Source organism: Bolinopsis microptera, chromosome 8, assembly GCF_026151205.1.
Source record: "Bolinopsis microptera isolate Bmic1 chromosome 8, MBARI_Bmic_1.0, whole genome shotgun sequence".
NCBI lineage: Eukaryota > Metazoa > Ctenophora > Tentaculata > Lobata > Bolinopsidae > Bolinopsis > Bolinopsis microptera.
In genome coordinates, this window is record NC_087079.1 from 14,696,401 (window position 1) to 14,710,437 (window position 14,037).

Here is a 14,037-nt window from a genome sequence, read left to right on the forward strand (position 1 = left end):
TGTAGACTCACAGTTATTAATAGAGCACTATCTTAACCGTGTAATGATGATTAAAGTTATGTTACTGTTCGGTTGGACAATGAATTACCAACTTTACCTCTGCAACATGTTCCAGCACCGATGTTAAATTAATTTGTAATGATGATGAAATTAACAATTATTATAAGCATGAATTGCTTTGTTAATGTATTTATATATTTGTTTAATAAGTAACATAAACAACTCCTCTTTCTGCAGGATACGTATCCATAAATGTAAAATACACTTAAACATTGAATAATATTTGGATTTGAAATGGAACTCAAGATTCACAAATTGACCCAACATAAACTTGATTATAAATCATAATAATACATCATCCCATCATACCCTAGAGGTGCACATTGAGAAAACAAAAGCGTCTCTCCAACTTGAAAAAGTAAAGGTACATACAATATTGGGGCTGCACAATATGTATATTGTATATAACAAACGACAGATCTGTAAGCCGCTTCCACATTACTATTTGATTTTCTACGACTAAGGCCAGCGGAACAGATCTGCAGAAGACTGGTCGAAAATGTTTCTATACTGTCACTACCATATTATCTACATTTATTTATTCAATTAACAGCTTCCGAGTATCCGACAGCTTTCACAACATAAAACTAATATAGCTTGTAGAAAACCAACCCTCGGTAAATCATAATGACTAGATCTCTAAATAAGACTGCTACAGAATATTATTTCCATAAAATTTATCTTTAATATTCAAACTGTTCTGATGTTAAAGACAATTTTTACAACAGTTAAAAGTTAAGTTCATATCATCCGGTGGCGTTCTCAAAAGCATGCGCCTCATTATTGTGCTGTAAAAGTAAATGTCGATGAGAAAACACTTTCTTACAATGTGTGCAAGGCAGCCTTACCGCAGGTACTCTCTCAAAGTAATCATTGCAGATGAAACAGGCATAAGTCAACCCTGTGATGAATTTGAGTCGATGCTCACAGACTTCGTTAAGTTCGGGTAGTGTATTCAAACTGGGTGGTGGTGGCGGAAGGGCTTGTTTGGGGCTCTGTTCCGCGCGCCGAGTCGCATTGATCATGAGACTAGGTTTTGTAGTTTCGGGGTTTGCAGGTGGACAATCAGGACTCATTGCTCTAGGGCCATTTGTCCTAAACAAGTTGTCTCCATTTTGAGAGGGCGTTGGTTCCTGTTTTATTTCAACCACATGGTTTATTCCAGGAGAGCGGTTGGCTACCGTGTAAACAGGAGGTTTTTCAGTGTTGCCAAATCCATTACTATTAGTAACCCAACCAGTGGTCACCATAGCATCCGATACATGAAGTGAGCTGGACGCAGTTATCTGAGGAGTTAGAATGTTGCTGAAAGCGGATTGTTCGTTGATGTTGTTATTGTTGTTGACATCATTATTGTTGAGATGAGCTAAAGAGCAGTGTCCCCCGTAGGACACCTTTCTAGAGTAATCATCGCCGGGTGACAGGGTTGGGGATTTAATTGCGTTTGCTAAGTTAGACCGTATGTTCTGGCTGTCCCGGACAGATGTCTGTAATATCTCGTTTCTAAATGGGTCTTTCAACTTGTATGCTTCTGAGTGCAGCATAACCAGTAAGTTGGGGTTCAGCAATCCTTCTGGAAGGTAATTCGCCTGAAAAAGTAAAGTTAGACATTGGAATATGATATGCTGAATCTATAGACAAAGATGATCGCTAGTTAGGCAGTAGAGCTATAATGTAATAAATGTAGCGGAACTCGTTAAATACGTATTGCATACGCATGCAAAGCCGCACAAGACTGGCCTTGCTCTGAATGCACTGATGCTAATCGATTAGTGTTCGTGTCTAAATGCTAAAGTTTTTGGAAAGCGCTTTCATCAACATAATCTGCACACGTACGCACATTATTATTAAAACGAAGGTAAAGTCCTATCTTGTATCTGATTAATATCGCAGAAATAGAAAGCGTTCTATGTTCTGAGTACGTGATGGAATCTAATACGGACACGCGCGTCATTTGTATTTGTATATTATTAGGTATATTATATGCGCGCATATCATGGTCGCATGGGATGAACGCGCAACTATCAATGCAAAATAATGGGCCGCGCGTTCCATATAAGAGTGTGCGTGACCCCTTACGGAACTTAATTTATTTAAGGAGATAAAGAGCCCCACGTACAGGCTTTATTCCACACACTCAGAAGACAGGAAGCGCTGACCAATGAGCTCGCTTCCCCTCTAAGCAATTTGTAGATTTACATTTACCTGCTCTGTGCCCTTGTGCTTGGAAAATTGGGAAATGCGAACAGTTATTCGGCGCATACGCTGTATTTCGACAGAAGTGAATAGTGATGTGGCCAACTACGTGTCGAGATATAATTAACAGTGTGTGTGCCACACCAAAATACGTTTGTTTAGGTACAATGGGGGAAGTTAAAATATTGACAATTGCTAAGATAGAGAGAAATTCTATAATCATTTCGGCAGAAGAGATGTGGTGAACTACGTGCTGAGACTTGAGCTATAGTTTACTGTGCATGACCCCACAGAGACAGGTACATTGGGGAAAGGTAAAATATTGAAAATTGCTAAGATTTTTTTAAATTCTTACTTTTTCCTGGGAGTCGTTTTTGTGGGCAATCGTGGATCCTTTTTCTGCTTCTGTCATTTTACTGAAAGGAAGGTTATATCATTAGATATGACTTAATTTCGGGCATTTTTGGAGTTTCCTGTAGAATTGAGTATTGAGGCTAAACCAGAAAACCCCAATCATGTTAGTGATCAAATTAGGAAATACAAGAAGCGCTGTAGCGTTGTAGCGTTGTATATCAGTTGCTGTACAAATCGCTATAAACTTAAAAATAACATCCACTTTTCCGCTAGATTGGACATTGTGACTCGAAGTAGTATGATTAAGCACCTCAAATTATCCAGCAAACAACTAAACTTAGTTGCGTACAAATTTTGTGAAACGTTAACCATGTCCATAACAATAAACAATAAGCATGTACGTGGAATCTTGAAACGGGAGCGCGACTTATTACTGACCATTGTTTATTTAGCCATAGTAAGAAAACATCACATATTAGAAGGAAAGTATGCCATTATGTAAACGAAAGTAGCAGACCACATTTGTTTTGCTGCCAGCTGTGGACCAGCACAGGTACATGTATACACAGTAAGAAGCTAGCTTATCCTGTAGTTCTGTTACTTGAGAAACAGCATAGGTAGGCTTATATTAATATAACGGGCCCAACTCTCGCTCTTCCTACATATTATCTACCTCAAATTATTTGTTGCATAGTGGCGACGAAAGTATTACATTTAAAATTAGCGTAAATAATGAAGAGTACAGGTTATTCTGACATATTATGTAATATATATCATATATATATATATAATTGAATTGAGTTATATAATGAGGTGGTTTGATAATAATAGGACGTAAGATGTGGATTTCATGCGGTATTTTGTGAGAGGACCACAAACTTCAAGCACAGTACACGCTCCCTAATATAAATAAAACACTATATTCAAATAATTTCAGCCGTGGTCACTATCCAATAATAAGGTGAGATATCTATTTAAAATTGTTACCGTTTTATCAAATTTATTAATTGAATCATAAATATTGAATAAATCAATAAATTAATTAAATAAAACGGTAACAATTTTAAACATCGGAGTCGAATTTATAGAACCCCTTTGTAATAAAAACGCCCAATGACAATTCGATGTACAGGCTCTAATTTATGTCTAAATCTGATATTTTGACCGCAATACTACTTTTCAATCCTCTTTGTGGCTCAAATTCTGCGGATCAGTTCCAGAAATGACAAGCCGCGCCAGAACCATGAACTGTAATGCTGTTTCGTAACAAATTAAAAAGAATGAGAAATGCTCATCAGTTAACCTGCCCATGTGGCGAACTGCGTGTTTAGATATATTTAAAACAGTGCGTGACCCACACAGAGATACTTAGTTAGATACATTGTGTGGGGGAAGTTAAAATATTGAAAATTGTTAACATAGAACGAAATTCTATAATTATTTCGGCAGAAGAGATGTGGTGAACTACGTGCTGAGACTTGAGCTATAGTTTACTGTGCGTGACCCACACAGAGACACTTCATTTAGGTAGGTACATTGGGGAAAGGTAAAATATTGAAAATTGTTAACATAGAACGAAATTCTATAATTATTTCGGCAGAAGAGATGTGGTGAACTACGTGCTGAGACTTGAGCTATAGTTTACTGTGCGTGACCCACACAGAGATGCATCGTTTAGGTAGTTATATTGGGAAAGGTAAAATACTGAAAATCGCTAAGATCATAAAAAGTAATTCAAGAAATTCCTAGTCTTTTTTGTGGACAATTATTTTGAACCTCAGTTGGCTTGCCCAGTGCCCAGGTATAATCACAAATATAGTCCGATTACTTTTACTACCCGCAAATCTCTCTACGAAGCTAACAAAATACTACCAAAGACTTTTGGATCACGCAGCAGAAGGCACACATGAAACACATGAAGCACATGAAGCACACTCGCACATGAAGCAGAAGACACACACTCGCACCAGTTCACGAAGGAGTTCTAAACTCAGGAAGTATAAACAACGGCTCAGCAGGGAGATGTTGGCAATGATCACAATTTCATATTTCTTATGAAGGAACATTTATTACGCTACGTTCTTCAGACAAACACTTGCATCACCTCCCCATTTATAGTTGGACACGTGCCAAAACCCAAATGAGTTGGCATTTTGTAATCTGGTACGACTTTTTACAAAAACACACACAATTTTCCTTCCCAATACGATTCGCACATTTTATCTGATTCTTAGAATTCAAGTTCAGCATACCCTTTTTCCCGTGGGCCCTATGATAAGCGTATAAATCGTGATTCGTGCTACAATTATCATTATCATTGCTTAATGTCATGCATGAAAGCCCTTTCTTCAAAAATAAGTGAAACGTTAAAATCCATGTTAAAATTTACACTGCTAGATTTCATTCCTTGAAATACATTTCGAGAGGAAGTTTTCAGCTCCCCTACAAAATTTACAGAACTTCGCCCGACGCCCGACAGCTAAAAAATTAATTCTTACTTTTTTGAAGCAATTGTTTCACAATTTGATCATCAGTTTGTAACTGACTTTTAAATGATAATTAACTACTTATTAAACCGACACTAATCCACGGCAAATAAAAGAAGCAGTTGTTTTAATGGTCTATCGAAGTAGTTGAACAAGTAAAATAGTCCCCCAGAAGTACAAAGGGGCCCTGATAAACTTTCGCCGGGCCCAAAAATTCATTCCACGGCCCTCCGTTAATGAATTTAATATACATTAAATATTCCGCCTCCAACTTGACCAAGTGATACCAAGTTCTAAGAATATTTAGCGCAAATCGAATTAACCGAATAACTGAATAACGTATTATGAGTCTCCCGTAAATTTAATTACACTCAGGCTGGTTCACGTACATTGTTATAACTTAATAACTAGAATTCGTAAAGAATCAGTACAGAGACAAACTGAATCACAAAGTAAAAGGATTTATACATGAGCATTAGGATCGGGAACTGTTTGAGGTGACTTAATAAAGCGGAGACAACTTTGACGGCCAAAATTTGGGCTTATAAAGCTGGCAAAAAAGGGTTGAACAGTGTTGTAACTAAAGAGTACCCCTCCCTCCCTCCCTCCCTCCCTCCCTCCCTCCCTCCCTCCCTCCCTCCCTCCCTCCCTCCCTCCCTCCCTGAAGAGTACCCCTCCCTCCCTCCCTCCCTCCCTCCCTCCCTCCCTCCAGTATAATAACAGGTGCGTATATTTCCGAGTTTACATTTACATGAAGAAACATCAGAATATCCTACAATGTAATGTGCACTGTACGTGGTGGTCTACACTGCTTATAATCTCCTATATATTTATATTATTGGCCATCATTTCAGATGTGATATTGAATAATGAGGTGTAAATACATAGCAACATAATATTATGTATTGCGGGGGCGGGGGGGGGGGGATCAGGTACTAAGTTCTGTACGTGACGTCGACTAAGTGTAATTTTGGAATTTTGTCAAAAGACCCACCCACCCCCTTCGCGGCTTTTGCCGGTTTTTGTGGTATTAACTGTTGAGAAATCACGGTACTAACTGTGTCTTGGTATATAAAATAAGATACCCATCCATAAATTGCTGGGCAAAAAAATTGGGGAAAAAATGGAAAAAAACCCTAAAAACCTCAAAGCCCATTCCCAAAATTGAAATTTGAGGTAAAATGGGTTTTTTTGGGGTTGGAGACCCCCCTTAGTACCATGTACTAACTGTGTTTTGGAAGAAAATATGACCAACCCCCCCCCCCCCCAACGTCACGTACGGTACTAAGTGTATGATCCCCCCCCCCCCCCCCCCCCATGTATTGTATGACCTGTTAGTGACATATTAAGGCCATTATTGGCATGCAGCCATAACCGAGAAGTAGGCCATGAGTGTTGTGTGGGCCAGCACTTTGAAATGGTAACTTTTAAACTTTTAAAGTCTAAATTATGTGCGTGACTGCAATGTTGGTAGAGAGTCGTGTTGTTTTTATGTAAATATATTTACCAGCTAAATGATTCTGAGAATGCAATCTCAGGCAATTAGAGTAGCGGCTAACCTGGTTAGAAGCCTGACTCGTGAGTAGTCACACACAAAAAGCCAGGTCACATACACAAAAAGCCAGGTCACATACACAGACAGTCAAGTCACATACACAGACACTAGACAGTCAGGTTCTTGTCACATACACGAACAGTCAGGTTCTTGTCACATGATACAAAACAGTCAGGTTCTTGTCACATACACAAACAGTCAGGTCACATACACAGACAGTCAGGTTCTTGTCACATACACGAACAGTCAGGTTCTTGTCACATACACAAACAGTCAGGTTCTTGTCACATACACAAACAGTCAAGTTCCTAGTATCACATACACAAACAGTCAGGTTCTTGTCACATACACGAACAGTCAGGTTCTAGTCACATACACGAACAGTCAAGTTCTTGTCACATACACAAACAGTCAGGTTCTTGTCACATACACAAACAGTCAAGTTCTTGTCACATACACAAACAGTCAGGTTCTTGAACTGATTAACATTTGCAAATACCCCCTTTGTGGTGTTGGCCTCCAGTTTTTTGTGGAAAATCCTGCGGAAGCGCTCTTACGTGGGGATATGGCAATTGAAAGTAACGGAGATATAATGAAGAAAACCTGAATTAAATTATATATAAATAAGTCACGATCGCCTCCGAGTCGTTCTTTACTGCAAATCACACTCTTCTAACAAATAAAATAGCCTATAAACAGATTAGACGTGACGTGGTATGGTAATTTTCCTGATCCAATAAAGACACTTGGAGTTGTAGAATGGTCGTTGCGTACCTTATCTGGGGGAATACTTTAAGCAACTCGAAAGTGAACAGGAATACAATTATTTCCACTGCTGCACACAACCCAGATCTGCCTTTACTGAACTGGCTAAGGTATTTGTCAACATGTAACGTAACGTGTACACTGTACACTGTACACTGTACACTGTACACTGTACACTGTACACTGTACACTGTACACTGTACACTGTACACTGTACACTGTACTTCCCTCACCCACTGACCCACTCAAAAACTCACACCTACACACAGCTGCAATTAAAATTCTGTGCGTGACCGATAAAGTGAAGAACTGGAGAACAAAGATAAAGCAGTGACGGAGCCGCGCAGCAACACAATAGTGGGTACAGCAATACGGGCTGTGTGTAGCACACGTACACCTACACATACCGGGAAATTGTAAAGAAGTGGAGAATGAGTGTGGATCATCCGTGTGAGGGGTGTTGAGTTATTGTGAAGCTGATATGAAGTACATATACAGCAGAGAATTAGAATGATGCGAAGTTTTTAAAATGAGGTTTAATGTTTTATCTTTATTATATTATGTAACCGCTACACTCAACTTATTTTAAAATATATGCAGTGGTTTGTAATAATAAAGTAAAGAAACCTGTGGGAAATAGTTCTGAAGAATTCTAAAGGGATCAATTCTGAAGAATTCTAAAGGGATCAATTCTAAAGAATTCTATTCCTTTTGTCCCATAAATCTATGGGGTTCGTGTGATACATGTATTATAGTGCTTTTCAATTCAAATTAAAACGAGGACTTTATGTTATGGAGCTAGGGTTTGGTGGGTCTGCTGCTCATTTCCCAGAAAAACAGTTAGTATTTAACCTCAAATTTCAATTTTCGGAGTGGGTTTTGAGGTTTTTTTGAGTTTTTTTTGGGTTTTTTTGTAATTTTTAAATTTTTTTTGTAACTTTTTATCTAATTCGACTACATTGGAAACAAAACCTCTACTAAATAGTGGGTATAATTTGCCCATTTCCAATGTTTAATGAGCTGTTTAAAGCAATTTATGGGTGGGCATCTTTAATCTTATTTTATATACCCAGACTCAGTTAGTACCGTGATTTCTCAACAGTTAGTACCGCAAAAGCCTGCAAAAGGGGGTGGGTGTCCTAAATATTATTATGAAAAAGCAGTTAGTACCGTGAAGGGGATGGGTGGGTCCTTTTTGTAAAGTCCAAATTTAAACTTAGTCGACGTCACGTACGGCACTTAGTACCTGATCCCCCACCCCCCCCCCCCCCCCCCCCCCCCCCCCCCCCCCCCCCCCCCCCGCGATACATAATACTCAATAAATATAATAGATTTGAAGTGTTGTAATTACATATTTCTGTGATTTCAGGTATTTGGCAGCTTTGATTGTGAGTTTTTAAAAGTTTCAATATTTTATTTTATATTATATTATGTAACCGCTACACTCAAGTTATTTTTAAAATATGCAGTGGGTTGTAATCAAAAGTAAAGATACCCGTGGGAAATAATTTTAAAGAATTCTTAAGAAATCTATTCCTTTGGTCACATAAATCTGTGTGTCTGATACGTGTATGTGATTTCAAACGATGAGGCAGCTTTCATTCTAATACAATTCGATTAACTCGACGTGTTAAATGAATTTTTAATATTTTGATTAAGTTACGAAATGTGAAGGTAAGTGGACTGTGGCAAATTAGGAGGATAGAAGGTTACGACCACAATCATAATAGTATGAACCTAAACTGTACGTCAAAACGTGTGAATTCGTTTAGATCGTACGCGTAGTCTACAAGTTTATATGCCGTAATTATACTAAGTTATAGTCTCCAACTCACCATTCTCTGAGCTTGCATTTGGCCCGGTATTTGGCGTTTCTGATGTGCTTTCCAATCATCTTCCGGATTATCGAGTCAGCTTCGTCCGTTCTCTTTAATTCGGGCAGGGATTTGTATACCTGTCCGGGAAATGAGTTAGGGCAATTTATTTACTATTGTAACAGGAAAGAGATTACAAACGATAATTTCCAACACGATAATTTAAGAAAAAATTAAAGTTATTTGCCCATAACTCATGGTGGGTGTTTAGGAATCAGTGTCAAAAATTCATCAGAAATCTATTTTATACCCACAGGGCCAGTGCCTTTAAACAAGAGTTTTAAAAGCATTAGAAGAAATGGCTCATAGTACAGGCGAACAATAACATTTACTTAGTTGGTTAAGGCCCAACAATAACATAAAACATTGTTGTTTTTTAATTTTTGGAGCATATTTTAGATGGGCCAATGCGGATGTTTTTCAATGCAGAAACCACACAATCAAATTCATTAATCTGAGTTTGTTACGATTGTTGAATATGTTAAAGAAATTACAACATTGACCATGCCTGAGCAGCCTTCATATTAATATCAAGAAAACTTTTCAGGTTCGAGAAATCAGTGCTTAAATTAAGGTCTTGTACTTCTGTCCGTATTCGGTATAATAAGATAAACATTGCCTACCATATCGTCATACTGCTAGCAAGCTTTTAATGCTGTTTCTTCAAAAATTATATTCAAGAGTGTGCCAGGTGCAGACAACATATTCTATTCTACTTTATCAGCTACCATTAAGGCAATTATCATATAATATAATTTGTTGCAACAAGTTCCACTTAGAATTACTGCTCTGTATCACAATTCAGGAACAAGATCAAGATAAATGATTTTGGTTAAATTTCTGTTTATTTATGACTGTGTAAGAATGAATTTGGGTAATAAAATTTGCAGCCTATTACTATGGGTCAGTAGGATTGAATAAGAGTAAAAACAGAAACGTTCCAAAGACCATGAAGACGATAATCCTGCATTAATTTCTGTCTTCTGAATATTGTCCATTATTATTGATAACCATTTTTCATGGGTTGGTTCTAACCTCTATAACGTAGAACTAATTATGTTTATTGTTTAATGTTACTCCTGGCATTTCAGAATCTATATTATCAATACTGATATTATATTCATAATATTGATCAATTTGATTCAAAATTTTACGAATTATCAATGCTCCCTTAAGCAAAGTACATTAAATCTATTTTCAAACCGAAGAACACTTCAGTGTATGATAACAAAAAACCTACGAGGTAAAGAACTCTGCAACTGGCATCATCTTTCATTCCTGTTGGTTTCATTGACAAACAGTATTCTCTGATCTTATCCTGAAATAAACAAGTGTTATGCAAAAAAAGAAAACCTACAGAGTGATACAATGGATCTATATAACTTTATGTTACATGACGTGCGAGATTACTCCCATCATGGACAATGCATAAAAGAAAAATGAACATAGCAATAACAATATTACCCATTGTATCAACTATTAATAACTTGCACAATCGCACATGAATCTTATGTTACACACATAAATCTTATAGTCGTATATATCCATTGGATAAATTTGCAGATTTGCTCCGTAGAGTACTTTGTCAGAAAACAAACAGACAGATCAGTAAATGACTCATGATATAAAGACAGTTATATCTTCTAGTCCTAATATGAGCCTTGTCTCTGAAAACCTAACTGAACTAGCGTTTCGGTGTGTGCAAAAGCTTTCAGGCACGCGCATTCCTTGCCCCGTTAGTTACCTGTCCTTCCAAAACCAAACTAGCAGTCAAGGACAAAAAGTCATACACCAAATGGGCATTATATTTTATGAATTGTTTTACATCTTTTTATTCTGTAAAATGTGCTAAAATTAAATTTCTTGTTTCATTGAAATTTCTTGTTTCATTGAACTATTAATAACATATCTGATGTCCCTGGTTATTGTAATCTTGCACAATCGCATATGAATCTTATGTTACGCACATGAATCTTGTAGTCAGATATATCCATTGCATAACTTTGCAGATCATATATTTGTATTTGCTCCGTAGAGTACTTTGTCAGAAAACAAACAGACAGATCGGTAAATGACTCATGATATAAAGACATTTACAAAAACTTGGAGATAAAGATATAAATAATGAACAAATATAATCAATTTTATGTTTAGATAAGCTCAGACACTTTCCTACTTGAAGTTATTCTCTACACTTAGACTGAGTTTAATAGCACTCACCTTTAAAACTTTGTAGTTTGGTGATCCCCTGACCAAATACTGCTGGGAAATATAATCACTGACAGTTATCTTCACCTCTGATACAAAGTTATTGACATTAAAGCTCAGATTAGACCCTGGCTGATTCCCCTCGTTAAGAACAAGATCTCCATTGGATTGAATTTTAGGGTGCATACACCTCCTTTTACTGGACGACAAAAGCAATTCAGCTGAAGTGTTCTGGCCAAAGCCTAAAAGAGTTGCTTCTGAAGAGGGAGCCACGGTAGTTCCTTTTTCTCTTTTCTCCTGGGCTAGGATATTATCTACAACAACAGCCGTTTCAGTCATAACCTTTCCATGATACAGAGAACATAACCTAGACTTGCTAAAATTGAATGATTAGCTAACAAGTTTTGGTCAATATTCCTAGCTTTCGTTCGGAAGGTATTGCAGAGTTCAGAATAAATGCAAAATAGCCGAAACTAGCACATTTATATGCAACTTATGAAACATCATAATATATCCTAACAAACTAATTCAACGAATTATTAGCCAGCAACTTATTTTTGGCTTCACGATTAAGCTGAAATAAAGGTAGGTTAAAAATTGGGCTAGAAAAGTCACAGAAACTTTCAAATAGGTCATAGATGTATATTATTATATATACAACATATGAAGCAAAATTTGTCCTAAAATGCTTGTTTTCCGAGTTATGGTCTATATAATAGATCATAGGTAGGCGAATAAAGCATTTATGCTCTTTTTGGGAAAAGCATAATTCAATTTTTCGACGTAACCACCAAAAATTTAGTATTTTAAGGTATGGGGTAAGTGTTATAAAAATGGCACAAATTTTAAAAACCGGGGTAAAAATACAACCCTTTGTAATATATAAATGGTCAACTAAAAATGAAAATCCACAAATTCACATCAAAACAACAAGCAGTTCAGACCCTCACCTAACGAGCACTCCGTGACCTTTTAACATTTAGGAGTGTTGATCAGGTTTAGGTTCAAATCACTTATCGTCGTGGGTGGAAGAGTTCTGACACCTCTGTAACCCTGATAGAGATTATCTATTTGCTATTATTATGGGGTAGGTGTTGCTTCATAATATTTGTGTACAATTATGGCCAATGCTGATATTTTGCATCTGTTCGGAAGTCTCTGTGTCCTTTCTAGCCCAAATTGTAATGATTTCAGTGCAGGTTTATAACGTCATGATCACACTAGACTTTGTAGAAATTTCGTTGGTCACTTTTGAGAGATAAGAACAGTAAACAGTAGTTTATATATATTATAGGGTGTCCCAATAAGTTGAGGTATTTACTACATTAATTAAAGGACCAGTTAACTGAAAAATTTGTAGTCTCCAATTTGGCTAAGATTTAAATCAGCTGTGACAAACTGGTAAAGAATCGTATCGCCGAAAGAACCAACTCTCTAGCGTACGTGTAACGCGTGTTATTGCAATAATAAGCTGTGGCCTCGTGACGTCATAAAGTCCCTCAGTGCGCGCTTGCATAGCGTAATTTACATTACAAATGTTTATCATCGTCAATAAAACACGTGTAACTCACTCAAATTTTAGAATTATGACTATTACCCTAGTTCTCCAAAATCCTTATAGTTTTGGCTATCATCCTAACTAAAGGAATAGCTGATTGGATGTACAGTGCTCACGTCATGATTTTAAACAGTGATATAGGTTCTTGAACAGTGGCGGGTGAATGTACGGTTAGAAAGTTTCTGCTATTACAACTTATGTCATATGTGATAATTTTGGATTGTTTTCATTGCTTAATTACACAAGCAGGGAGACTGTACCGATTATTTTTCCCCAGTCCATGAAACTCTAACGAATTTAGAAAGGATACAGATAAGTAGGAGTTTGTTCAATTCCGAGAGCAATTATATTTATAGCATAGCGAAATTTCTAACTTTAATCTGCAAGTGTCTGCCAGTACAGGAGACAAGAAGTCTGGCTACTTTACGGCCGTTCCTCTGGGACCATTAGTAGAAGTAGCTTTTATCAGAACAGTGCCGTGGGAACAGAATTCCCGCCAAAATACCCGGTCTACCAAATAGTAAAATTACTGATTGGAGGTGTGTACGGTGTGAGGTGTGTTTTGAATTAGACTTCCGGCTTACCTAGTTGTTATCCTAATTGCATTATCATCGGTGCATAACATAAATAAACTACTGGTAAGTTTAAATACCAAGTGCAAACGTGTTCAGTCGATCGACCCACTGAACAACTATGGAATTTCCAAGACCCTATTATTCTCTGGCCATATATTACGGCACGATCGATTGTTAGATGGCTAAATGACCAACGTTAATCTATACAATTCTAAAACTATGAGCTAGCACTTTAATCTAAAAATACACCTTTTTTATATTACTCCTGATTTTTACATTTCACGTAAAACATTGTCGCCAGAGGTTGATCATGGACACTAACAGCTTAATTTGAGATAAGTGACTTATGAGTTTCTCTAAAGTTAACTCTAAAGTTGTGTAGTCCAGTCATTTATGGACATTTATG

General features: G+C 37.1%; 3 protein-coding genes across 3 annotated transcripts in view; all 3 read right to left on the minus strand.

The window, feature by feature from the left end:
- Positions 1-3,298, minus strand: part of LOC134819337 (transcription factor TFIIIB component B'' homolog) — an 86,360-nt gene extending 83,062 nt beyond the window's left edge. The window contains exon 1 of the mRNA XM_063829255.1: positions 3,284-3,298. The gene's annotated coding sequence lies outside the window, so the exon portion shown is untranslated. The remainder of the gene's footprint in view (positions 1-3,283) is intronic.
- Positions 1-8,752, minus strand: part of LOC134819336 (uncharacterized) — a 116,254-nt gene extending 107,502 nt beyond the window's left edge. Inside the window, exon 1 of the mRNA XM_063829242.1 lies at positions 8,725-8,752. The gene's annotated coding sequence lies outside the window, so the exon portion shown is untranslated. The remainder of the gene's footprint in view (positions 1-8,724) is intronic.
- Positions 205-11,898, minus strand: LOC134819338 (uncharacterized). The gene is made up of 5 exons (XM_063829256.1): positions 11,511-11,898; positions 10,531-10,608; positions 9,252-9,370; positions 2,612-2,672; positions 205-1,649 (listed from the first exon to the last, which is right to left on the minus strand). Exons 1-5 carry the CDS (start codon positions 11,835-11,837, stop codon positions 807-809), a joined length of 1,428 nt encoding a protein of 475 aa, XP_063685326.1. The 5' UTR covers positions 11,838-11,898; the 3' UTR covers positions 205-806.
- Positions 11,899-14,037: the final 2,139 nt, after the last annotated feature.

What these genes read in the sequence shown, in the direction of transcription:
- LOC134819338 (XM_063829256.1), bottom strand. Translation starts at nt 11,837, where the DNA reads ATGACTGAAACGGCTGTTGTTGTAGATAATATCCTAGCCCAGGAGAAA. An exon ending in GTTGCAGAGTTCTTTACCTC is followed by an intron (nt 9,371 to 10,530) that starts GTAGGTTTTTTG and finishes TTTCCCGGACAG; the next exon opens with GTATACAAATCCCTGCCCGA. An exon ending in AAATGCAAGCTCAGAGAATG is followed by an intron (nt 2,673 to 9,251) that starts GTGAGTTGGAGA and finishes CCTTCCTTTCAG; the next exon opens with TAAAATGACAGAAGCAGAAA.